The sequence below is a fragment of the Podarcis tiliguerta genome (assembly GCF_965153285.1).
Source record: "Podarcis tiliguerta genome assembly, chromosome: 1".
Classification (NCBI taxonomy): Eukaryota; Metazoa; Chordata; class Lepidosauria; order Squamata; family Lacertidae; genus Podarcis; species Podarcis tiliguerta.
The window spans coordinates 7143019-7169025 of record NC_139534.1 but is presented as its reverse complement, the minus strand read 5'-3'; the positions used below and the strand labels follow the sequence as shown (position 1 = coordinate 7169025).

Below are 26007 nucleotides of genomic sequence, written 5' to 3'. Positions count from 1 at the left end.
AACAGGCTACCAACAATGTTGCTCCCACAACTTGGGACTGGGGCTGGCTGGCTTTTATCTGCCCCGAGGCATAGGGCGGCCCTGGTCCACAGGTGACTCGCCTCTCCTGGCCTGGAGGTGAGCACTCCTCCTGCGGGAACTTAGTTCCCTCCGCCTCTCTGCCCTGAGCCTCTGCAGCTCAGGAGAGGCTGGAGGGTTACCGGACCCAGAGGCAACCTCAGCTTCCCCTGATGGGGCTGAGAGTGGAGCACCTGCAGGCAATGGGTCCTCCATCACCTAAGGAGTCAGAGCAGACTGAGTTGGTGCCTGCACCTGAGGATCCAGCACAGGTGAGGACCCTTCAGGCTAATGTCCCAGCCCTGGCTCAGCTGGTTCTGGAGGCAGGGAATTCTATGCAGGCTGGGATTCCTCAGGTTCAGCCTCCGAGTCCGAATCCCAGGCCATCACACCGGAGCTCTCTCTGCTGGCTCTGCGACACACCACCTCCTCGGTTGCATCCCAAGCTCTGTGCATAATAAACATGACTCTATCACTGCTCCTCCCTGTCCACTCCAAAAGATCCCCGCGCTCGAGGCTACACGCTGCAACTGCTGCCCCCAGCGCCCCTCCTTCCTTCCCTGGCTTCTCTACCCCATCCACAGAGCCTGCCTCCTCCCGCTGCCCCCACCACCTCTGCTCTCCTTCACACGAACCACATTTCCTTCCCCTGTCCATCCCCTCCCAAGCTCTCTCCTCCCCCCCCTTCCTCCCCAAGCAAGGACGGCAAGACTGCGGCTGAGTGAGTGTGCTTCTCTGCTGCGGCGACACGGACGGCCCAGCTCACTTTGCCTGTCCCTGCCCAGAGGAGACCCCCGCCTGCCTCCCGTGCCGCCCCCATCGTGCCCGGCTGCCCAGCCCCACACCATGATCCCACCACGGGAGCCGATGCCCAGCCGTGCGAGCAGCACGGCCCCCCAAAAAAGGTCAATAATTCTGGGGAGGGGGGGCGCCGGAGGGATCTTTGCACCACGGATATGCTTAAGACGGCCCTGTATAGTTGCAACATAGTTATAGGGTGGGACGGTGGGGGGGGGAGTCTCCCTCTCCTGATGAGCCCCTCTGATGCTTCTGCTGCCACCTCACAGTCAGTGAATGGCTTAAGGAATTGTGGAGGAAGATGAGAGGCTGGCAGACAAGGTGCGTAGGGTGGGTGGCCAGGAAGGGGTTATTTGGGAAGTCTCAGATTTATTTCCAGTTCAGTCAAAGGTGAGCAGCTGATGTGGATGCTTGGATGAACCAAGGGGATCTTCCTAGACACCCATATTTTTAACTATTGTTACCGGAAAAATCCGAGGGCTCCCTTGGACAAAAAGTAAAGACACCAACAGAGTAAATTGGAGCAAATCAGCAGCCTGTAGGCTTGGCCTTTATTGTACTGTTGCAACAGGGTGTTCCCCTCACTTGCAGGAGAGAGGAAAGACACAGAAAAATGGTGTGCAAGACCTTATAAAAACTTTTGAAATTCCCCTCCTCTAGGTCAAGCCCACCCCCAGAAACATCATGCATACATTACAGAAAGGAGGGGTTGAGGGAGGAGTTGTGGTGGTAACCTGAGTGTCCTGTCACCTGGCTGGTTCCCCTCTTTCCCCCCTCCCATGAGTCATTTTCTGAAGACAAAGGTAGTTGCAGTTTCCTGCCCCCTGAGGGAAAATCCAATCACTGTTCTTTTGTTATAGTCCGTGTTGAATCCACTCCTGTATGCAGTCTGTAGTGTAGTTGATGGTCTTTTGTCTAGGACCATCAGGGTTGGCATAGCAACTGGGCAGGGCTCCTGTGGATGTGCTGCTATGCTCAAGGGATTATGGTGGCCTGTATCAAACCTTCCCTATTTTGTAGTCCTTCCTTCATGGAGAAAATAAAAGTGGAACAGTGCAAATCTGATGTATGGTTGATTTTCTATGAATTTATAACAGAAGTGTAGCGTATGTAGTGTGTGAGTGTGAGTGTGTGTGAAGTCTGTACAAACTGAATGATGGGGGGGGGTTTCCTGCTACACTATGTTTCTGATTCTATGGTTCTGCGGAGCTGAGTGTTATTTTAATTTCAGGTAGGTAGCCGTGTTGGTCTGACACAGACGGAAAAAAAAAAATAATAGTTGGGTAGCACCTTAGAGACCAGCTAGGTTTGTTCTGGGTATAAGCTTTTGTGTGCATGCACACTTCTTCAGATACACTGAAACAGAAGTCACCAGACCCTTATATATAGTGGTAGGGTGGGGTGGGGGGTTTCTCAGGAGGGTAGTAGGAGATGGGTGATTTTCCGAATGGGTATAGTAAACCTGTTGACGACTGTTAATGACTGCAATTAGTCCTAAAGGAAAAAGCAAGGGTAGTATGCAGATGACCAGAAACAGCTTTAGCATGTGTAGTGAGACAAGAATTCAATATTCAGACCAGGTCTTTCCATAGTTTTCAGTATATAAACCCTCCCACTACAGTCATACCTCGGGTTGAAGTAGCTTTAGGTTAAGCATTTTTGGGTTGCGCTCCGCACCGACCCGGAAGTAACGGAGCGCGTTACTTCCGGGTTTCGCCGCGTGCGCAGACACTCAAAATGACGTCATGCGCGGAAGCGGTAAATCGCAACACGCGCAGACGCGGGTTGCATTTGCTTCAGGATGCGAATGGGGCTCTGGAAAGGATCCCGTTCGCATCCAGAGGTGCCACTGTATATATAAAGGTCTGGTGACTTGTTTCAGTGTGTCTGAAGAAGTGTGCATGCACACAAAGGTTTATACCCAGAACAAAGTTAGTTGGTCTCTAAGGTGCTACTGGACAATTTTTTATTTTTTTATTTATTTATTATGTTATTTTAATGTTATTGATGGTTATCACTATTCATTTTTTTCCCTGGTTTTAAGATTATGTTTTATATATTGCTTAATGGTTTTGGAAGCCTCTTTGGGAGTGTTTGCCCTAAACAGTCTTATAACTATATTAAATAAATTGATGGGCTCTGTACTCAGATTTTCCGGTCTGAAACAGTACTGATGATTCTGTAAATGCCTACTCTGGTATAGCTTCCTTGACTTGATTATCTTAAATCTATGTTTTTTCTTATATTCTAGTGGTATGTTTGAAGATAGTTATTACCTATATTTGATAGAGCCTTTGGAATTGACTCACAGTACGGTAAGTTAATACTGAGCTATGTAGGTGTTGTTTTGGTTTCTTAACTGATAGGCTTGAATAGAAGATAAGAATTCTGTAGGTTAGTAATATGTTTGCAAACTGCAATTCCATCTACACATATGGTAGTACTCATTTGCAGTTAAGATTTTGAAATAGATGCAAATGCTCAGATTTAAAGTTATATTTCAGCTTACAAAAGAAAGGGGTGGGGAAACAAAAAAGGGGGAGGTAATTATTTGCTTGCTTAAATTACAACCTGATAAACAAAAATGGACACATATATGACTGAAGATCAGAAACATCTTGCCAGCAATCAGCAGGAGAATCCAGGTTTCAGAGACTTTTGTCATCTAAATGCATATTCATAGAATATGAAGATTATTCTTTATTCTTTAAACAAGGTAATGAATATTCAAATATAGCAAACAAAGTCAGTTGTACATAAATCAGATTCCCCTTTTCCCTTGAAGGCTTCCAGCTTCAGGGAAGCTCTGATTCAGTAGATAGACTTTAGGCAAACTTCAGAGGATCAGGACTGTTCCCTTGTATCTGAAGATGTGGTGTGGAAAATAGATACAGATGCATGTGAGGCTCTCTGCCCCAGCCTCTTCCTGCTCACTAGACCCTGTGTGGTGTAGTGGTTAAGAGTGGTAGATTTGTAATCTGGTGAACCGGGTTCGCTTCCCTGCTCCTCCACGTGCAGCTGCTGGGTGACCTTGGGCTAGTCACACTTCTTTGAAGTCTCTCAGCTCCACTCACCTCACAGAGTGTTTGTTGTGGGGGAGGAAGGGAAAGGAGAATGTTAGCTGCTTTGAGACTCCTTCGGGTAGTGATAAAGCGGGATATCAAATCCAAACTCCTCTTCTTCTGTTTCCTCTTCAGCTTCCGAAACTTCCTCCTCCCAGTCTTCTCCATCTAACTGCTTACTGTCATCCTACCTCCAGTCTGCTGGCTCTGAGCCTTCTTTCCTTGGGGGTTCTTTTAAGGGTTCCCCAGCTGGTGCCTGCCCCCCCCCCCACTCCTCTGCATATAGCCAAGTCCATGACGGAAGGAGAGGGGAGATTGTTTCATCAGCACAAGCACTGCTGCTTGCCAGACAGAACAATAATAATGGCATGACATTGAATTCCTCACCATATCTCATAGTGTGGCTTTGCACATTTGGATTAATTGTTGTTGCAATATTAGTTAATTTCAGTGGCGTAGCGTGGGGGGTGCAGGGGGGGCCGGCCGCACTGGGCGCAACATCTGGGGGGGGGGCGCTCGCACTCACAGCTCTCTGCCCCTACCTGGCTCACTCACTCTCACTGCGGTGCTGGCTGTGCGAATCCAATCAGAGCCGCCGGGTCGCCGCCCACTGTGGAGGGGAGGGTGCCAGGCGTGCGGTGCGGAGAGAGAGCGAGGGACTATCTGGGGGAGGGACAGTGCAGCGGGGGGGGGGGGGCGCAAATTACTTGCCTTGCCCCGGGTGCTGACAACCCACGCTACGCCACTGGTTAATTTAAAGGGCGGAGCTTCATACCCATGAACAATATTCCATAAATTAGAATGTCTTGACCTTGAATTTGTCCCATGAATGACAGACCTGTTTTTCTCTTTCGTTACAGAGAAGTACAGGTAGACCACATGTCATCCAGAGGACGTTGGGAACAAATACTTCCAAGCAATTGGAAGACCTTGGTATGGGACTTTTGATACCCTGTTGCAGTGATATTTAATGCTATACAGTGGTACCTCAGGTTACATACGCTTCAGGTTACATATGCTTCAGGTTACAGACTCTGCTAACCCAGAAATAGTGCTTCAGGTTAAGAACTTTGCTTCAGGAAGAGAACAGAAATTGTGCTCCGGTGGTGCGGCAGCAGCAGGAGGCCCCATTAGTTAAAGTGATGCTTCAGGTTAAGAACAGATTCAGGTTAAGTACGGACCTCTGGAACGAATTAAGTACTTAACCTGAGGTACCACTGTACAACGACTTTGTCAGTTATAAATCATTTAACTTTCTGCTGTAACAGAAAGGAAGTTTAGGGAAGTTTTTAATGTTTAATGCTGTATTGTTTTTAACACTTGATTGGACACCGCCCAGAGTGGCTGGGGAAACTCAGTCAGATGGGCGGGGTATAGATTATTATTATTATTAATACTACTACTACTGCTCATGTCTAAATAAACCTAAATAGGTTTAGCCCTTTTTAAGGGGGTGAAGATAGAGAATTTGGGGGACAGCACAGCTGATTTGGTAAGCTAATCTGCTGCTCCCTACATATGACTCCTGCAATTGCAATTTGAGACAGCAGTAGTGGTAAGGCCAGCGCTGCATTGAAGGCCAGAAAAAATATATAGATCTAGGCAGCCCATTTCTTCAAGAAGCACCACAGTTTGCTTGCACAACATGGCTAAGAATGGCGGATTTGAAATAGACCTCTAGGTTACCAGATCTTGGGGGGAACAAAGGATGGAGTCCATCTGAGAGGAGAAACAGGAGAAGCGCCCTTGCAGGGGTGGAAAGGAGACACAAACTATTAGGTGCACAGGAAATTGATTTATTGGCCAATTTGATAAAGCTATGGGTAATATTCCATGAAGCTGAAACTTCTTTGCTATTATTTTTTTCTTCCATAGATTATGACTCTACTTCTGAATGGCCCTTCCTGTCTGAGTTGCAATGGCTAAGACGGAAAAGGAGGAGGAGAGCTGTGAGTCTTATCAGTAATGCTGTGTCAATCACACAATTTTCAAATTAGTGTATTCACTTCTCCTGTGTTCCTGGCATAAGAGAAAAGAGGCAGAAGCTAAAATTATCTTACATTGGATATATATAAAAAAGGTAAAAGGTAAAGGTACCCCTGCCCGTATGGGCCAGTCTTGACAGACTCTAGGGTTGTGCGCCCATCTCACTCAAGAGGCCGGGCGCCAGCGCTGTCCGAAGACACTTGCAGGTCACGTGGCCAGCGTGACATCGCTGCTCTGGCGAGCCAGAGCCGCACACGGAAACGCCGTTTACCTTCCCGCTCGTAAGCGGTCCCTATTTATCTACTTGCCCCCGAGGGTGCTTTCGAACTGCTAGGTTGGCAGGCGCTGGGACCGAACAACGGGAGTGCAACCCGCCGCGGGGATTCGAACCGCCGACCTTTCGATCGGCAAGCCCTAGGCGCTGAGGCTTTTACCCACAGCGCCACCCGCATCCCATACATTGGATATATAGCTGCACTCAAATTGATGATTTGCTGTTTCCTACCAGTAAAGATTGAAGAGACCCAGTGTACGGTCTGTATAATTGCATATTTTTGTGGGTTCAGAAAAACCCAGAAACAAGTAAACAAGTTTGAAAGATGCAAAAGAAAAGGCGGTGTGCGTACAGAGATCAAATTGAATTGTTATGCAAATCACTAATGATATCATGAAATGGTGCACAAAAAGCTGGTGTAAAGAATGAAGAAAATTACAATTTCATCCTGAAATACTGCAAGCACTCCTCTTTAAATAGTAGTTTGCTCAGGATTTGGGATAAATTCAAGGACTGAGTTAGCTAAATCACCATTTGCTGCTGGAATGTATGATTTAGATTTTAATCTTAATATAGAATTAGAGCCTTTTACACCGGGGGTTGCCAATTTTGTGGGGACCAACAGGCACATTGAAGTTTTAAGATCGTGCCACCAGTCTCAAAATAGCCAGAGTGGGGAGCATGGCATAGCACAAAATGGGTGCTATGTCTGTAAGAGCAGAAAAAAGATAGGACCACAAAATGGTGTGGGTGTGCACCCCCCATAGGCCTCTCCCATCAGTGGGTGAAAAGGCACCCACATCAGCCTCTACTGCACATGCTCACAGAAGGAAGCTTTCTGCACCTCCCACATGATCAGAGCAGAAGGGAAGGTGGGTGTCTATCCTGACATCCAGTGTGGTGTTGGTATGTTGAAGGGAGGGGTGTTCAGTGTAGGAGAGGCCAAGCCAGAGCAAACAGAAACTGAGCAAGAAGAGCAGTCTCTTGTGTAATGTGTATTTTTGAGAAGATACCTTCCACTGGTGCCACTGAATGTACTGGTGGGCACACTGGCATGTGCGGATGCCACGTTGAAGACCCCTGTTTTGCACTGCCAGGCAGTAATGACTAAACACATGAAACTGCCTTATGCCTTATGAATGTCAGATCAACAGTGCTACCCTGACTGGTATCTGATTCCAGGCAGAGCTCTTTCCCAGCTCTTAACAGTGGAAGCTGCTCTGTTAGGGCAATGCCCCATTAACCTGCCCTTCAGCTACCACTTGCCTGCCCTTTTACCTGCAACCAGCCCTGGGCAGGGGGTAGCCCTGGCTTCCTCCCCGATAGCCTTGGTGTTGCTCTTGTAGCAGGGGGAAGGATAGGGACAAAGCTAGAATCTGTTGGCTCTGCCAGTCATTTGCTCTGCCTCCATTAACTGTTGGCTCCTCTGCCTTTCCCCCTTACTAGTCCCAATGAGCACCAGCAACCACTGCCCACTGCCTTATTGGCATCTTATTGACTGCCTTATTGGCATCTTATTCAGTCAATAAGATGCCTCCCTGGCATCTTATTGACTGAAGATGCCAGGGACTAAGCTTGGGACTTCGTAATAAAGTTTAAGCTCCACTCCAATGGATATGATTTGTAAAATGGCCATGGAACAGATCAGAAGAGCAAACATGCCAATGAAATGAGTATATTATATTAAGAAATGCTGTCATTAAAATATATAATCCTAAACCCTTGAGAGGTTTCAGTTGAATCAGGTTTAGATCCACAGAACAGCATTGCATGGCAATTGATAAAGCAACCCTAAATTCATTTTTAAAAATCCAACTATAGCTTTTAAAATCTTTCAGGTTTCCCGTGGCATATTTGAAGAAATGAAATACTTGGAGCTCATGATTGTTAATGACTATAAAATGGTAAGCTGGCTGTATTAATTAATTCTATTGTTATCTAATTTAGTTACAATATGCCCTCTTTTTTACACTTATTGTCTGCTGCAAATGTTATTTACTGATACAACTTCCTGTATTTATTACAGTTACTGAAATCCTACCTTTCAGGAGGAGGGGTAGGAAAGAAATGATAAATGATGATAAATGATAAATCCAATGTTTTGCTGTTGTTATCTTCATTTATTACCCATCCTTCGCCTTAAGGCTCTAGGTGGCTCAGAACAATTTAAAATGCAGCATTAAAAATAGTTTAAAACAAATTACAATCACAAGAATATTGTTGGTTCTAAAAATATACATCTTAGGCCAAGGAAAATAAGATAAATTGTCACCCTCCTGATTTATGTTGCCCTGGCCCTGACCACCCATCAAATTTGGCGCCTGAGACTGATCCTGATAAGGATCTGGCCTGTGAAGCCAAAAATGTTCCCTTCCCCTTAAGGCCTACATAATTTAGTTATCATGTTCCGTTTTAAACACTTTACTGATTTTATCTGTGTTTTAGTATGTATACTTGTTTTTTGACCGTACTGTGAATAATAGCTGCTTTTATCAATAATTTTATTATGTACACAGGATATATCGTTTTGTGATTAAGTGATATATAATTTTTTCCAAGTACAGTGGTGCCCCGCAAGACGAATGCCTCGCAAGACGGAAAACCCGCTAGACAAAAGGGTTTTCCGTTTTGGAGGTGCTTTGCAAAACGAATTTCCTATGGGCTTGCTTCGCAAGACGAAACTGTCTTGCGGGTTCCTGCGGGTTTTTTTCCCTCCCCCCCCCTTTCCCCAAGCCGCTAAGCCGCTTAACAGCTGATCCACTAAGCCGCTTATCAGCTGATCCGCTAAGCCGCTTAACAGCTGATCCGCTAAGCCCGCTAAGGCGCTAATAGTGCTAATCCGCTAAGCCGCTAATGGGCTTGCTTCGCAAGACGAAAAAAACTGCAAGACGAAGAGACTCGCGGAACAGATTCTTTTCGTCTTGCGAGGCACCACTGTAATATATAAATCTGTTTTGATAGTCTGATTCACAGCCTCGCAATAGTATTGTTGCACTTAAAGGCGGAATTGAGAGCAAATGCAAAGGAGACATGGGACCACTAGCTCCAGGAATTAAATATATTTTCAAAGTGAAACTGATGGGGGAAAGTTGTTGCAGTTAACTATTTTATAGTAGTTCTCCCCCTTTCTTTCGTGACACAAATGCTTGTGAATTCCATAAACATTAGCAGTTCAAGAGGAAAACACTGATTAGCAGAGCCGCTGTTTGTTCTTCGCATTGCCAGGAGGCAAACCTCTTGATCAAATGATGATTTAACGTTTTTCTTCTAGTTTAAAAAGCACCGATCATCCCATGCTTACACGAACAACTTCGCGAAATCTGTGGTAAATCTTGTGGATGCTGTAAGTATTGCAATAATTGGTACAATTAATGCCTCATGATTCAACATTTGACTTTGCAGACATTGGGATGAAAATAGTGGTGATAGAGGATGTAAACTTCCACAACCTTGGGAGCACGAACCAGTATATACCAATGGCAATCCTACTAATCCTTATGTAGCCAAAAGGGAGTTATCAGTAGGCCTGGAGGAACCTCTGTAGATCTCCAATATTAAAAATTGGGCTGGGCGGGGCTATCAAATACCCCCAAACAGTGAGGACTAGGTATGATTAGCGTTCACAGAACTCTGACTGACTGGGTGTGTGGTGGTGGGGAGGCTACAACTAAAAACTAGGAAAGGAGAATGTAATAAAGTGTCCTGGAAAAGGTTTCCGCAGGCCAAATGGAATACCGTATTTTTCGCCCTATAAGACGCACCGTACCATAAGGCGCACCTAGTTTTTTGGGGGGGAAATAAAGGGGAAAAAAATATTTCCCCCACAGGCGCAGGGCTGGGGCGGGGGAAGCCCGAGCTTCCCCCGACCCCAGCCCCCAAACAGGCAGCTCTCTGCAAGTCGTGGGAGCCCAGTGCTGGCTCCCGCTGCTTGCTGAGAGGTCTGCGAAGCCTGGACGCGCTGAGCTCAGCGCGCGCAGGTTTCAGCATGCAGGCAACTCCCGCTGCTTGCGGAGAGGTCTGCGAAGCCTGGACGCGCTGAGCTCAGCACGTGCAGGCTTCAGCATGCAGGCAACTCTCCGCAAGCAGCGGGAGCCCAGCGCTGGGCTTCCGCTGCTTGCGGAGAGGTGCGCGAAGCCTGCATTCGCCCCATGGACGCACACACATTTCCCCTTCATTTTTGGAGGGGAAAAAGTGCGTCCTATAGGGCGAAAAATACGGTACTTTGCAAGTCTTATGCTCAGCGCTTCCCAAACTTAGGACAGGTAGGGTTGGTGAAAGGTGAAGAACTAGTGCCGTAAATGAGATGGCTCTACATAATCATTTGCGGTGTTGAATTTAGTGCGATGTTGATTCTTTTAAAGGAGACTGGAGGTGTGTTGGCTAATTGTATTCCAATCTTTCCCTCCTGCTTTACCCCTTTTGTCCTTCCACTGACTCTGACTGGCTAACTGTGCACGTTTTGACCCAGTGTTCTACTCCTGTGCCTGTCCTGTATCTGCCCACAGATTTACAAGGAGCAGCTGAATACCAGGGTTGTTTTGGTTGCTGTTGAAACCTGGTCGGACAGAGATCGTATAAATGTCCACCCTGACCCAAGGCAGATGCTTCATGATTTTTCCAAATATCGGCAGAATTTCATCAAGCAGCGGGCTGATGCTGTACATCTTCTCTCGTATGTAGCGCAAGCTCTGTTTGGTACATGGTCTCTCTTTCCTGAAGGCCTCTTTTTCTAGTTCTTTTTCTGTCTGCTTATTTATATCTCATAGGTATATCTTAAATGCTGCTTCTTTTAGCTGTTTTATGATTATAATTTTTTAAAAAATACAGAATGCAGTGGAATCATTTTATCCTCTCCTTATTGTTGTCTGAAAGAGGAGAAGCCACTGTAGTTCAGCAGTAAAACACATGCTTTGCATGGGGGGAAAATCCAGGCTTGGACCTTGACACTTCTTGCTAGGGCCGTAACGGAAATGAAATTCCTGTTACCGTATTTTTCGCACCATAGGACGCACTTTTTCCGTCTTAAAAACTAAGGGGGGAAGTCTGTGCGTCCTATGGAGCAAATGCAGGGGGGAGGCAGGCAGGGAAAAGCCCCCAAGAGCCCCACACATGTTTCGCACGGCTCTTGTGGGCTTTTCCCCAGGAGAGAGAAGGGACTGACACGGCCAGTCAGTCCCTTCTCCCTCCTCTAGAAAAGCCTTGCGCAACCTCTCCAGCCGGGGGGAGGCTGCGCAAGGCTAAAGAGGAAGCCAGGGCAGTGAGCGCGATCCACCAGAGGTAGATCTTAACCCTTGCCTCACCTGGGAGCTTCTCTGGGCAGGAATTCCCGCAGCTTAAGTGGGGTGGGGGAAGAGTGGCAGGTAGGGGGGTACCTACCTAGACACTGAAGCCACATATCTCTCTGATGAAAATTGGGAGTGGGCATTGTGTGAAGTGGCTGTGGATCTCCTGTAGGGCTGTATAGAGTTGGGAGGGTCACCCGAGGGTCATCTAGCCCAGCCCCCTCACAATGTAGGAATCACAGCTAAAGAACACCAGGCAGATGGTCCCCCAACTGCTGGTTAAAAGGCTCCAGTGGTGGAGACCCCCAACACCTTCCGAGGTCATAGAATTGCAGGGTTGGAAGGGAACTCCAGGAGTCATCTAGTCCAGCCCCGGTGGACAGCGGGCGCGATCCATCCCGTTGCGCAAGGCTAAAGATGCTGTGCAAGGCTAAAGAGGAAGCCAAGGCAGCGAGCGGGATGGATCGCGCTCGCTGCCTTGTCTTCTTTAGCCGTGCTGGAGAGGTTTAGCTCCTGGATGGAGAGGTTGCGCGGCTATGGATCCCACTCGCTGTCTTGGCTTCTTTGCTCTTTGGGGCTGGGGGGGGGGGGACCCGGGTTTCCCCCACAGCCCCAAGAAGCTCTGGGAGAAGCTTTTTTCCCTTGATTTCCCCCTCTAAAAACTAGGTGCGTCCTGTGGTCCGGTGCGTCCAATAGAGCGAAAAATACGGTAATTTACATGTGGCAAAATCTGTAGGGCACCGTATATATGTGAGATAACGCTTTTTAATATTGCTTCGTTTATCTTGTTCTTCAGGAATGTGACATTTCATTACAAAAGAAGCAGCCTGAGCTACTTTGGAGGAATTTGTTCTGTGTCTAGAGGTGTTGGAGTAAACGAGGTAACATTTCTCTTTTGGAGGTCTTGTGAGGAAGGGAAAATTTATGAAATAGTTCCCGCATCATATACCTTCTTTTTAAATGGTGCTTCTTGACATATGTTCAAAAATTTCAGATTTTTTTTCGTAGATATTCCTAAAACTCTGAAGCCTGAAATGCAGTCGACTGAAAATAATTTGACCTTTTATTCTAGAGACAGCTTAGCATAGAACACTTGAATACAGGCTGAAGGCAGCCATATCTCACTGTAAGGAACACGTGACAAACCCTCTATGAGAGGTGAATTAGTTCTATTAATTAGAAAAAAAGAAAGGAAATCTTCAAACATTTAAGGGTCCAGTACACTACTGCTAAAGTTGCATGCTTTGGGTAAAGTCTGTGTTGTGGATATTTGCAAAACTGTAAGCCTTGATTTCCGTCAATTAGTTCAATATCAGTTGTTGTGCTTGGAACTTAGGTTTTAAGAAAGATTCCGGAATTAGAATTTCTGTAATACGTTAGGCCTTTTGGACCATGCTGTCTCCTAGATTCCTCATATTGGAATCAAAATGGCCATTGAGGCATTAGGTAAATATTTCTTCTCATGCAAGGCGTCGTACCTGTTTTAGCTGTTTGTGCCCTACATGCTGGAGCCCTCTGTGTCATATCCCATATTGTTCGGGGGGGGGGATCCCCCAAAACTAAGAAGCAGCTTTTCAGGTAGCTTGGGGGAAGGCCTGCAGTGAATAGAGTGAATCTGTGAAAATGAGGTGTCCGTCCTTCCACTTATTACCTCCATTGAACGGAACCGCACGTTTCTGTTTTGATTTCTTCAAGTCAGGGCACCCAAATGGTTGCGTCAAAGTGTCGTTTGACTGCAGTTGGAAATCGAAAGATACTTTGGTTGGCCTGCAACTAAGTGTGAAATAACCTTAAAATACTCCTCTGCACATACAAAATTTGTTGCTGGTTTTTGAAAGCTCTACAGTGGGGGACCTGTAGCACCAGAGATGTTGTTGAACTACAACTCCCAACTACAATGTGCATTCTGGCTAGGGCTGAAGTTGAGAGTTGCCAACTTGTAACCCTTCAGATATTGTAGATGTCAGGAAAATTGTCTAGAGCAAAGCTTTCTAAACTTTTCATGTTGGTGGCATGCATCATTTAGATATGGATCATTTCACAATACAGTAAAGGTAGAGGGTAAAGGGACCCCTGACCATTAGGTCCAGTCGTGACCGACTCTGGGGTTGTAGTGGTCATCTCGCTTTATTGGCCGAGGGAGCCGGCGTACAGCTTCTGGGTCATGTGGCCAGCATGACTAAGCCGCTTCTGGCGAACTAGAGCAGCGCACGGAAACGCCATTTACCTTCCCGCCGGAGTGGTACCTATTTATCTACTTGCACTTTAACGTGCTTCCGAACTGCTAGGTTGGCAGGAGCAGGGACCGAGCAATGGGAGCTCACCCCGTCACGGGGATTCGAACCGCCGACCTTCTGATCGGCAAGCCCTAGGCTCTGTGGTTTAACCCACAGCGCCACCCGCATCCTTCACAATACAGTAGTTCAGTTTTACTAGTAAACCTGAGGAGCACAGGGAGCACCTACACACTGCAGCTGACACACTAATGCATTGCGACACACAGTTTGGAAAGCTGTGGTCTGGAGTTTTATTTTTGCATGAATTTGGGGTATTCTCGCACACAATAATGAATCTCCCTATCCTATATGATGTCAGTTTTTGTGGTGAGTTATTGAGGGTTCTTTTGGCCGCATAAATAAAAGTTATTCACAAGGTAACTATGTAGCATATGTTATACTGACATTACTGCTTCCAAGTGAAATCTCTGGCCATTAGCTGCCATGGCAACAAATCACTTGCACAGTACTTGACCAACCCTTTAGTTATGCAAAGGGCCATTCTCTGAACAAAAGAGAATGTACCAGGATATCTATTTTAACAAGCAGAGAGTTATCTGCTTCATAAAAGGCTGTCTACTTGCAAAAAAAAGAAAAATAATGTTGAGTATGATTCTTTAAAGTGTAATGAAGACTGTAACTGTTAGGAACAGCGCAAAAACAGTTAAAAGATGGGGAAAATCATATTTTTGCATGCAGAATGGGACAAAAGGGTGCAGAGAGTTGAGGCTTTATGCAAGACAGTGCAGTGGGGGATTTACAATGCCTAAACTTATGTTTCCGCATCCCTTCTCTGCACTATAGCTTTAAGCTGGTTTTACTTATATGAATGGACCAGCTCCAAAATATCTTATCCTACTGTGTGTCAACATTGCTGTTATTTTTTAGACTCTTGTATTCCTTTTGTGAAAATAATTATTTGCTATCTTTTGGAGGTGTCACTTAATAAAACTGGACCCAAACATACATTTTTCATTTCCAGAAGTAGGTGTTCCTATTGTTTAAGTGTACATGTAGTGAAGAGTTTGAGGATACAATCCTAAACACACTTGGAAATAATTCGGATTAGTGAGATGTTTCCACTGTTTTAGGGTCTGAATTCCATACAGAATAACTAGTTAAGCAAACACTTTCTCCTAGAAATTGCAATAATTGATAGTACTTTGGTGTGCTCTCTACCTGAATCTCCTTTTCCAACAGTATGGCCTACCCTGGGCAATGGCACAAGAACTATCCCAAAGTCTGGCTCAGAATTTAGGAATACAGTGGGAGCCAGGGGCCAGAAAACCAAGTAGGTATTTGGCATACAATCTCTTTTGTTTTTATGTACAAATTGAATTCGTAAAACTTCTACATATTTTGAACTTTTTATTATGTATAAACAGGGGTCAGCAAACTTTTTCAGGAGGGGGCCGGTCCACTGTCCCTCAGACCTTGTGGGGGGCCGGACCCACCGCCTCCCAGAAGCCCCCCCCCCCGCTGATGCCACTCATGCTGCAGCCGCCGCCGCCTCGTCTTCGGCAACATGAGCTTCCTCTTTCTCGGCGGGGCGCAGATCCCCTGCACCGCTGCCTCTTCCTCCCACTCGGCTGCCTTAGCAGGAAGGAAGGGGCGGTGCCCAGAGGTGTCCACGGCTTCTGATTGGCTGCAGGAGCTTCCTGCAGCCAATCAGAAGCCGTGCCAGCGTCGCCGCCCGCCCAGAGGCACCCGCAGCTTTTGATTGGCTGCAGGAGCTTCCTGCAGCCAATCAGAAGCCGCGCTGTGCCGCGGAAGTCAATCTCCGCGCGGCGAGGCCTCCACTCTGCACCTGTTTAGTGCAGAGCCTGACCAAGCGGGCGGCAGGGTCTGCAAGGTTCGCGGGCCGGATTAACGAGCCTGGTGGGCCATATCCGGACCGCGGACCTTAGTTTGCCAACCTCTGTATAAATAAAGGATTGGGCTGCAACAGCTGTTCTGTCCTTTCCTTGCTTTTCTAGTACCAATCCTCTTCTGGGGTTTGTTGGACTCTATGCAAACGCCTGGGATGCAGTGTGCTGAGGGGTGGTGCAGAGGTCAACCGAAATCAGATGGAGGCACCTTGCGCAAGCAGACTTTTTACTTGTGCAACCCTGTTCAACACATAAAGTTCATATTAAAGGATCTGGAATGACCATTCGTGTAGCAAATGAGGCTTTCACCCATTGCGGTGTTGTAAAACAATGCATTTTATAACCAGCAGCTAATTAATTTTTTGTTGTTACGGAGTAAGGAGATGCTATGACTTTATTGACTTTATTATTTTGATGAACTTGTTGTTTGTTTCATATGCTGTTGTGTTTGCCGTTATAGTGATTGCAGGGTTGGTTGTTTTTTAATGGTATCGTGATTATTGCAAGCCGCTTTGACCTCAGCATTTGTTGTTTGAAAAGCGGAATACAAATATTAAATGAATGTAAATCAATTATCATATGTCCTTGGTTGAGGCTTGCTGTGGCTTACTCTTGCTCATTCATGTTGTGATACATTACCATTTACTGTGACATGCAGATGTGGGCACTGGCCTTGAAATGACACATAATGACTTGAGCGTACACTCAGAGGGCAGAGAGCTCCAACTGCATCCAAGCTGGCAAAGGAACGATAGAGACTAGAAAAGAAATGGTCTCTGCTGGATTTTGTTAATGAACCTCTAATGGAAAACAGCAGCTATTTTCTACTAGGGGTACCGTATTTTTCGTCCCATAGGACGCTCCGTCCCATAGGACGCACCTAGTTTTTTTGGTGGGAAATAAAGGAAAAATTTTCCCCCTTTATTTCCCCCCCAAAAGCAGGTCCGGGAAACCGAATCAGGTCGAGGAACAGCGGGGTGGCGGCGCTGCGCCTCCCTGCTGTCCCCCGAGCTTGTGGGGCTGGCCAATGTCTGCCCGGCGTGAGGGGCGCCCTGAAGCAGAGCGCCCCTCGCGCCAGGCAGCAGGCTGCTATCCGCAGCGTGGGGAGCGCTGCGGGGAACTCCTGGAGGGCTCCCGACGCTGCGGATGTATGCCTGGCGTGAGGGGCGCCCTGAAGCAGAGCGCTCCTCGCGCCAGGCAGCAGGCTGCTATCCGCAGCGTGGGGAGCGCTGCGGGGAACTCCTGGAGGGCTCCCGACGCTGCGGGTGTCTGCCTGGCGTGAGGGGCGCCCTGAAGCAGAGCGCCCCTCGCGCCAGGCAGCAGGCTGCTATCCGCAGCGTGGGGAGCGCTGCGGGGAACTCCTGGAGGGCTCCCCACGCTGCGGGTGTCTGCCTGGCGTGAGGGGCTCCCTGAAGCAGAGCGCCCCTCGCGCCAGGCAGCAGGCTGCTATCCGCAGCGTGGGGAGCGCTGCAGGGAACTCCTGGAGGGCTCCCGACGCTGCGGGTGTCTGCCTGGGGTGAGGGGCGCCCTGAAGCAGAGCGCCCCTCGTGCCAGGCAGCAGGCTGCTATCCGCAGCGTGGGGAGCGCTGCGGGGAACTCCTGGAGGGCTCCCCACGCTGCGGGTGTCTGCCTGGCGTGAGGGGCGCCCTGAAGCAGAGCGCCCCTCGCGCCAGGCAGCAGGCTGCTATCCGCAGCGTGGGGAGCGCTGCGGGGACCTCCCGCAGGACTGCCTAGGGTGCGGATGTGTTCCCGAAGCGCCGGGTGCTCTGCTTTCAGGGCGCCCGACGCTCCGGGAAGCAGGCTGCTATCCGCAGCCTAGAGATCCCTGCGGGACCTCCCGCAGGGCTGCCTAGGCTGCGGATGTCTTCCTGAAGCCTGGAGAGCGAGAGGTGTCGGTGCGCACCGACCCCTCTCGCTCTCCAAGCTTCAGCGAAAGCCTGTATTCGCCCCATAGGACGCACCCAGATTTCCCCTTCATTTTTGGAGGGGAAAAAGTGCGTCCTATAGGGCGAAAAATACGGTACTTTATCCTAAAACATATCTTTATGTAGTGCTTGCTGTATTCAACACTTCAGACAGATACAGGAACAGAAATGCTTCTTAACCCCCCTCCTCTTTTTTATGCAAAGGGTTTATTTTTTATTACTCATATATATTTTTAACTACTTTCATTCTTGGTTTTGCATTTTTCATTTTGTTTCAGAAGGATGCGAGTGCACAGAATCCTGGGGTGGATGCATCATGGAGGAAACAGGGTGAGTTGTAATAATTGGTACCTGTTACAGATTTTGTTTTCCCCCGGTTCTTCAGAACTAAAATAAGCAGTCCTATGTTTAGCCTCACTTCTGGGGTGCATGCAGCATAGCAAGAATTATTTACATTATTTATCAGTGAACAGCAAACTAGTGCATCCTGCTCAATCGTTCCCACTTTGCTGATATCCTAGCATAAGAACCCAGGAGTAGCATGTCTTCCCAACTGAGATTGTGGTTTGTTTCTCCCTAAACACACAACATGGGACGCGGGTGGTGCTGTGGGTAAAAGCCTCAACGCCTAGGGCTTGCCGATCGTAAGGTCGGCGGTTCGAATCCCCGCGGCGGGGTGCGCTCCCGTTGTTCGGTCCCAGCGCCTGCCAACCTAGCAGTTCGAAAGCACTCCCGGGTGCAAGTAGATAAATAGGGACCGCTTATTAGCGGGAAGGTAAACGGCGTTTCCGTGTGCGGCTCTGGCTTGCCAGAGCAGCGATGTCACGCTAGCCACATGACCCGGAAGTGTCTCCGGACAGCGCTGGCCCCCGGCCCCTTGACTGAGATGGGCGCACAACCCTAGAGTCTGTCAAGACTGGCCCGTACGGGCAGGGGTACCTTTACCTTTAAACACACAACAGTCAGCAAGCAAGCAAACAACGTGGTTTATCTAGTGTTTGTCCAGTAAATTTTTCACTGTGAAGCATTTTCCTCATTCATTTTTTTTTTTTTGGCCTTTCAGTGTCTACCACCCCAGAAAATTCTCAAGGTGCAGCATTGCGGAATACAAAGATTTTTTGCTCCGAGGGGGAGGTTCCTGTCTTTTCAACAAGCCAACAAAGGTACATTGATTTAGGGTGGAACTGGATCCCAGCATAATTTATCCCTTGGGGAGAAAAGGGGCTTAGGGATGGGAGCAATTTTACGTGGTTAGGAAAGGGTTAAGGAGATCTCCCTCCAGTGGCCCCTTATTTAATTTGAAGACATTTGTCACTGAAATGCTGGAGCTGAGGGGTCTGCATCTCCACCCAGAGGTCTGGTGGAGCTTTGTCACCATGCTGGTTTATAGTGGGCATGTGCAGTCATGCAGGTGCAAAAAAAAATATTATTACAGTGGTGCCCCGCAAGACGAATGCCTCGCAAGACGGAAAACCCGCTAGAGGAAAGGGTTTTCCGTTTTGGACGTGCTTCGCAAGACGAAAATGTCTTGGGAGTTCCTGCGGGGTTTTTCCCCCTCCCCCCCTTTTCCCCAAGCCGCTAAGCCGCTTAACAGCTGATCGCTAAGCCGCTTAACAGCTGATCGCTAAGCTGCTTACCAGCTGATCGCTAAGCCGCTTAACAGCTGATCGCTAAGCCGCTTATCAGCTGATCCACTAAGCCCGCTAAGCCGCTAATAGCCTTTTAGCAGCTAATCCGCTAATCCCTTAAGCCTTTAATAGCCGCTAATAGCCGCTAAACCGCTAATAGCGCTAATCCGCTAAACCGCTAATGGGCTTGCTTCGCAAGACGAAATAAACCGCAATACGAAGAGACTCGCGGAACGGATTCTTTTCGTCTTGCGAGGCACCACTGTATATTGATTGATTGAATTTAGATACTGCCCTATACCTTGAGGTCTCAGGGCAGTTCACAGAATAATTCAGTATGCACCTGAATCATTTAATGATAAACAGTTGTGATCTTTTAAATAATAGTGCTTTGTGTATTTGTGTTTTTCAGTTGTTTGACACCACTGAATGTGGAAATGGGTATGTGGAACCAGGAGAAGATTGTGATTGTGGTTTCCAAACGGTACCATTTTTTATACACATATACCCAGTTATTTTATCCTTCCTATCCATAAGATGAAGTGTCCCTTAAAATGAAAGCTCAGATAATGCTTGCTTAACCATGAGGCTCTTGGTGTATATTTTAACTACAGTAGCAAAATAATTGAGTCAGTGGACCCTTATAAAAAGGAAATCATTCTTTCAGTGAGAAATTCATAAAAGAATTTTTAAGCTCCATATTGTTTAAAGCCTTGAGTTGTTCACCTTAATCGGAACATTTGAATCCAGAATCCTAAATAAAACGTATGTGTTAAAGTTAATTATTATAGTTATTTTCTTCTTTATTCTTACTTTAGTATATAAGATTCCTTGCACTGGATCACGGCCTAGTTTTATGGTGCAACCGTATATGAACACTGTCAATTTATCATTTTAGTCAATACATGATTGAATTGTTTGCATGATTGTTCAAGGTAGTTAACTTTGATTTTTAGTATTGATTGATCAGAATGTGTTTTCCGCAGGATTGCAAAGCAGATCTGTGCTGTAAGAAATGCTCACTTTCTAATGGAGCTCATTGCAGTAATGGTCCATGTTGTAATGAAACCTCCTGTCTTGTGAGTTTGTTTTTTTTAAACTTTTTTACCTTTGCTAGAAATATGGGCTAAACCGCCCTCTCTATGTGCTGCAAATGGCTGAAGCTAATTTAAGAGACTTTTAATGGGGCTCAGTAGCTGATACCATGATAAAACATCAGTATACAGTGAATTGGTAACTACATATCATAAGCAATGATAGTGCAGCATCTGATAAATTATGTTTACAATGTTCTCTCAAAGCTCTTTACATTGGACACCTCTGTTGTATAAAAGTATACACTGATAGAATACTACAAAGGCTCTTATTCTGCTTTCCTGTTCTTTGTTATTAGGAACACAAAAAACATTAATTGCTCTTCTCCTGGTTTCAAGATACAGAGGGAAGAGAAAGCTGAGTGTAGTCAGATGTGCACTCTGGACTTTAAGAACGCCAAAAAGCTTAAAAGTGGTCAGAAATACTCAAAGAGAAGGGAGTCCAAGATGGATGGGAGTTTCTTAAAGGTGGAATTTTGAAGGCCCAAATGCAGACAGTTCCAACAAGAAAGAAAAGTGGGAGGCATCTAAAGAAACCAGTGTGGCCGCATAAGGAGCTTAGAGATACGAGCTGAGATTTAAGAAGGGCATTATTAGAAACGGAAGAAAGGGGAAATCACAAAGGAGGAGTATACACAAATAGTCAAAAGTTGCAGGCTGTCAGGTGGGCCAAAGCTCAGAATGAGCTCAGGCTTGCAAGAAAGGTTAATAATAATAATAAAGGTTGATTCAGCTATGTTCGGAGCAAGAGGAAGAATAAGTGGTAGGTACTCTGCGTGGAGAAGGCGAAGAAATGCTATTGAGTGACAGAGAGAAGGCAGAATGAAAAATGACTTCTCCGAGTCCACCCCCTGTCTCTTCCTCCTCTGGGGGATGGCAGGAATCACTCTGGGCACTGTACCTTTCACAGCCACTCAGGCCCAGGATCAGTGTCTAAGATGAGAGCATAGAATCGATTTTTGCAGCTCCAATGACACAGCACTGTTTCCTGACAGTCCTATTTCTGTGATTCACAGGGAATGTCTCTTGCAATGGGCGATCTTTCTCCTAGGGGCGCACCCCTCCTGTGTTGCTGCTCCAGCACAGTCCACTCCAGTGGCGTAGCGTGGGGGTGCAGGGGGGGCCGGCCGCACCGGGCGCAACATCTGGGGGGGGGGGCGCGCTCGCACTCGCATCTCTCTGCCCCTACCTGGCTCACTCACTCTCTCTCACTGCAGTGCTGGCTGTGCGAATCCGATCCGAGCCGCCGGGTCGCCGCCCACTGTGGAGGGGAGGGTGCCAGGTGTGGGGTGCGGTGCGGAGAGAGAGCGAGGGACTATCTGGGGGAGGGACAGTGCAGCGGGGTGTGTGTGTGTGCAAATTACTTGCCTTGTCCCGGGTTAGGGGGCGCAAATTACTTGCCTTGCCCCGGGTGCTGACAACCCACGCTACGCCACTGCTGCTTAATCTCTTCCTTTCTTGTCACTTTTCCAGTCAAAATCAACACCTCTCTCCCACCCCACCCTGAATCAATTTGCCTTCTCACTAGTGGGGTAAAAAATGCATTCCTGTATTTAATCATTATTCCTACTCATTAAATAAAAGCTATGCATGCTTGGAGTGATTTTTATTTAAGCCATCTTAGTTATCAATAAAAAAATCTTCTGACTTCCAGTTCTTTCCCCGAGGCTTCGTATGCCGCTCTCCAGTGAATGAGTGTGATATTACAGAGATCTGTCCTGGGGACTCTGGCCAGGTAATTAAGTTAGATGCTTTCCATACTACCTTGTAAAACAGTGAAATTATTATTATTATTATTATTATTTTCATGAGGACTGTAAGATTCTTTCAGCGAGAGGGAGATGTGGAGAAGATTAATTTATTATTATCTAATTTATTATTGTGCATTCCTAAAACCTAGCCTGAATTGTGTTTTCCTAAAAGGAAACTCAGGCATCTTTGTACATCTTTGCTCGTGTGTGTGCTCAGTGAATTATCAAATAAAGAAATGTCAGGGCAATGAATTGTAAGATAATTAATCAATTAAAGATGCACAGACATGCTTACCCCCATTTTTCTCGGATGTAACAGGTATTATTTTAAAAGAGGCATTCGTTTTTGTGCGAAAGAGAGGGCAGATGCTTCAAAAATGATATGTGCAGTTTTATAGTTTATACTCATGCTAAAGATAATTAAGCATTTTTAAAATCTGCTGCCTAGTTAATCATGGGTGTCTTTTCAATCCATTTAAACTAACCAATTAAGCAACCAAATGTTGCAGCCAACCTCAGTATTCATAACATTTTGTTTAATTGCTCTCTCTTGGTATTCTTTTGTCTGCCTATATACCAAATGTGTTGTCCTATAATTCAAACCTTTATAATGAAATAATCCCTTTCATTCTTCAGTGCCCACCAAATCTTCATAAGCAAGATGGATTTGCTTGTGATGCAAATCAGGTAAGTAAGTCTTTAAAATATATAGTACAGAATATTTATTTTTTGCCAGGCTATATTTTTTATCTCTTGGTCTTTTTATTTACTATTTGCTATTTGCTTCATTTATTGTTTTTATGTTGTCTTAATTGTTGTGAGGCTTCTAGCCACTTTATGGTGTGTTTTTTAAAAAGGGAAGTTTGTGATGTTTGGTGCTTTGCTGTGTTTGATGTTTTAATTTATTGCAAGCCAGCCAGAGTGGCAGGGGCAACCCAGTCAGATGGTTGGTATATAAATAAATTATTATTATTTTCATTATTAAAGAAGAAAACTCAAACTACAAAGTCTTTGGATAAAGAGTGCATGTAAAATTCATGCTGTTCATTAACTCGTCCTGTTCATTTTCTTAATGGTTGCCCCTGATGGCTAAGTTGTGAGTTGGAGCTGACTCCCTAAAAATTATTTTGACCCCTCAATACCCCTAACAATTGGGCAATTTAAAAGAAAAAGAAAACTTCTGCTGGGGGTGTTGCTGTGACGTCTCTGCTGTAGAGCTATTATGAAGGGCCTTCTAAAACTCAGCCACCTTGCACCTTTGCCACCCTGTGAAGTCCTTCCCTAACCGTCTCCCTCAGTTGTGGTGCCACTGCAAGGTTTTGTGGCTCAGAAAACAGGAAGGAGCACTCCTCTCTGTTTCCTGATCTGCAGCACCATTTTGCCAGGCTCCAAGCCAGAGGCAGAAGAGGCTGCTTTGCAAGGTGAGTGGGGGGGCTTTTCTCTGGGATAGAAAGCAGAAAGGTAGGGGGCAGACTGCCTTGAGTGTGTGCGTTGCCAATCTCTCTGTGTGTGTCTGCCCCCCTGCCTGTGCGTATGTTTCTGAATGTTTCTGTATGAGTGTACAAGGCAGTGTGTGGTGGCCAGTTTTGCAATGCCCACAGCTGACCTATGGGCCTAAAAGAGTTGCACAATCCTGAGCACTTGCCTCTTGGGCTGAAACAGTTTGGCCATCCCTGCAATAGTATTATCCAGTGCTCAGCCTGCATATATACTGTATTTTTCGCTCTATAAGATGCACATTTCCCCCTCCAAAATTTAAGGGGAAATGTGGGTGCATCTTATGGAGCGAATGCAGGCTCCTTGGCTTCAGTGATAGCAACGCAAAGCCTCCGAAGCGCAGTGGGAGCACTCCTGCCGCTCTCCGGAGGCTTCGGGTTCCTTTCGCGGAAGGGTAGGTGCCCCTTCAGCTAAGGCGCAGCGCTCCTTCATCTAAGCGGGAGGAGAAATGGAAGGGGCTCCGTTTCCCCTGCTGCTTCGCTGAAGGGGCGCTGCGCAGAGAGGGGGAGAATTTTTTTTCTTGTTCTCCCCCTCTAAAACAAGGTGGGTCCTATGGTCAGGTGCATCCTATAGAGCAAAAAATACGGTAACCCACCCTCAGCATTTAAGGAATCAGATTCTAACCTGCACTCAGTGTCTTCTAGGTGTGCTTCATTACGGCTGGAATGATCTCTCTCGCAACGTTCTCTCCCTGCCCTTCGTTTTTGTTTTTTTAAAATGTTTATTAGAGGTTTGGCAATTACAGAAAAAAGAAAAAGAAAGAAAAGGAAACAATATAAATTTAACAAAACATACATTACAGTTACAATAAAAAAAACCACTATAACAGTACAAAAAAAAAAGGAAAAAAGAGAAAAATAATAATAAAAAACCCAATACATTAAACACACACATCCAATATTCCATATCTTTACCTTTCATTAACTTGGTTCCTCGACCTCCTCACACCTCCCTTTTTTGTATTCTATTTCAATTAACTATTTCAGCAAATTCTTTCCATCTTACCCAATTTTTGTTCTATAGTTTATCTTAACAATCTAACCTTAAATTTTTCATTTTATCCCGTTATCAATCCACTTTTACTTAAGTCTTTATTACATTTCTGCTAAAACCATATGACTTCATTCCAGCATCCTTCTAACATTCATTAATTTTACAATGTTTTTGTAGATAGGCTTTAATTTTTTTCCGATCTTCTTCCACCGACTCTTCTCCCTGGTCTCGGATTCTGCCAGTCATTTCCGCCATTCTCCCTGCCCTTCGAATCCCTCATAACTTATAAATGTTAGACAACAGCAACATGACCATTCTGAGGTTGTTGGATACTGGTATCTGTGCAGCATCTGTCAATGGGGAAACAATCCAGTTTTTCGCACGTTAAGATTTTATAGCCCTCTATTCTGGAAAAGCGGCTCTCCACACTGGGAACCATCCAATTGTAAGGTTTGGCAGGGGCCCTGGGGGCCATCCCGTCTCAGCCCACTGCAGTGCAGGAATCTCCTACATGGTTGGACTACATGGAATTGGCAAAAATGACTGGCAGAATCAGAGACCAGGGAGAAGAGACGGTGGAAGAAGATTGGAAGAAATTTAAAGACTATTTACAGAAATATTATAAAATTAATGAATGTTAGAATGACATCGGATGGAGGTTAAAAGGTTATTAGTAATAATACGGTGAAGGAGTATGGAAAATTTGAAGGTTAAAAGATGCAAAATTAAAGGTTTAATACATTATGACATTAAGATAAAGATTGAGACAAGATAGAGGGAAGGGATTTGCTGATTAAACATTTGAACTGGAATACAGCGAGGGGAGGTGTGGGGAAGTCTGGGAAATAAGCAAATGCAAGAAATATTATGAAAATGGAATTGTTTTTATCTGTTCTTTTTTATCTTTGTATTTTTCCGTTCTTTTTTTTTCTTTTTCTTTATGTAAAAGTCTTAATAATAAAAATATTAATTTTTTTTTAAAAAAAATCTCCTACATGGAATACGGAACAGTATTAATTTATGTTTCCTAAAGAGACTGACTCAGGAAACTGCTCCGAGCATTCCCTTTGGTAACAAAGCAGTGTTGAAAAAGGAAAAAAAAGTATGTCTGTTGCTGATAAAATAGGTCAGCTTTTTCTTGTCCCTGTCTGAAAGACAACATTTATATTAATTGCGGTTTGTTTCTATTTAGGGTCGTTGCTACAATGGAGAATGCAAGACGAGAGATAATCAGTGCAAATACATCTGGGGAACGAGTAGGTTGATTTAAGTATGCTGTATTCAGATGCATTTCTTTCTTGTTTGTGCTGCCTGCTTTTCCCTTTGGTATAATTTTTCAATTAAAATTGTACTTTTCAGTCATAAAAGGTAACAGTGTTCAGAAAAGTCATTTTTGTAGTTTTTAATACACGTGCATACGCATGTACACACACACACACACACACACACACACTTGTTGTTTAGTCATTTAGTCATGTCCGGCTCTTTGTGACCCCATGGACCAGAGCACGCCAGG

General features: G+C 45.9%; 1 protein-coding gene across 8 annotated transcripts in view; it reads left to right on the top strand.

Annotated features, from left to right (window-relative positions):
• The window catches only part of ADAM23 (ADAM metallopeptidase domain 23), a gene marked incomplete at its 3' end in the record, with an annotated part of 74522 nt that overhangs the window by 20030 nt on the left and 28485 nt on the right, over positions 1 to 26007 (top strand). For 6 of the 8 annotated variants that reach the window (XM_083401330.1, XM_083401331.1, XM_083401332.1 and 3 more), the window contains exons 6-20: positions 3107 to 3170; positions 4778 to 4850; positions 5793 to 5866; positions 8016 to 8081; positions 9449 to 9520; positions 10683 to 10849; positions 12256 to 12340; positions 14936 to 15026; positions 17807 to 17858; positions 18592 to 18691; positions 19569 to 19640; positions 20143 to 20235; positions 21905 to 21985; positions 22638 to 22688; positions 25684 to 25747. In XM_083401330.1, the coding sequence (XP_083257456.1) occupies positions 3107 to 3170; positions 4778 to 4850; positions 5793 to 5866; positions 8016 to 8081; positions 9449 to 9520; positions 10683 to 10849; positions 12256 to 12340; positions 14936 to 15026; positions 17807 to 17858; positions 18592 to 18691; positions 19569 to 19640; positions 20143 to 20235; positions 21905 to 21985; positions 22638 to 22688; positions 25684 to 25747 (1205 nt within the window). The remainder of the gene's footprint in view (positions 1 to 3106; positions 3171 to 4777; positions 4851 to 5792; positions 5867 to 8015; positions 8082 to 9448; positions 9521 to 10682; positions 10850 to 12255; positions 12341 to 14935; positions 15027 to 17806; positions 17859 to 18591; positions 18692 to 19568; positions 19641 to 20142; positions 20236 to 21904; positions 21986 to 22637; positions 22689 to 25683; positions 25748 to 26007) is intronic. The other 2 variants (XM_083401333.1, XM_083401334.1) reach the window with 1 other exon arrangement.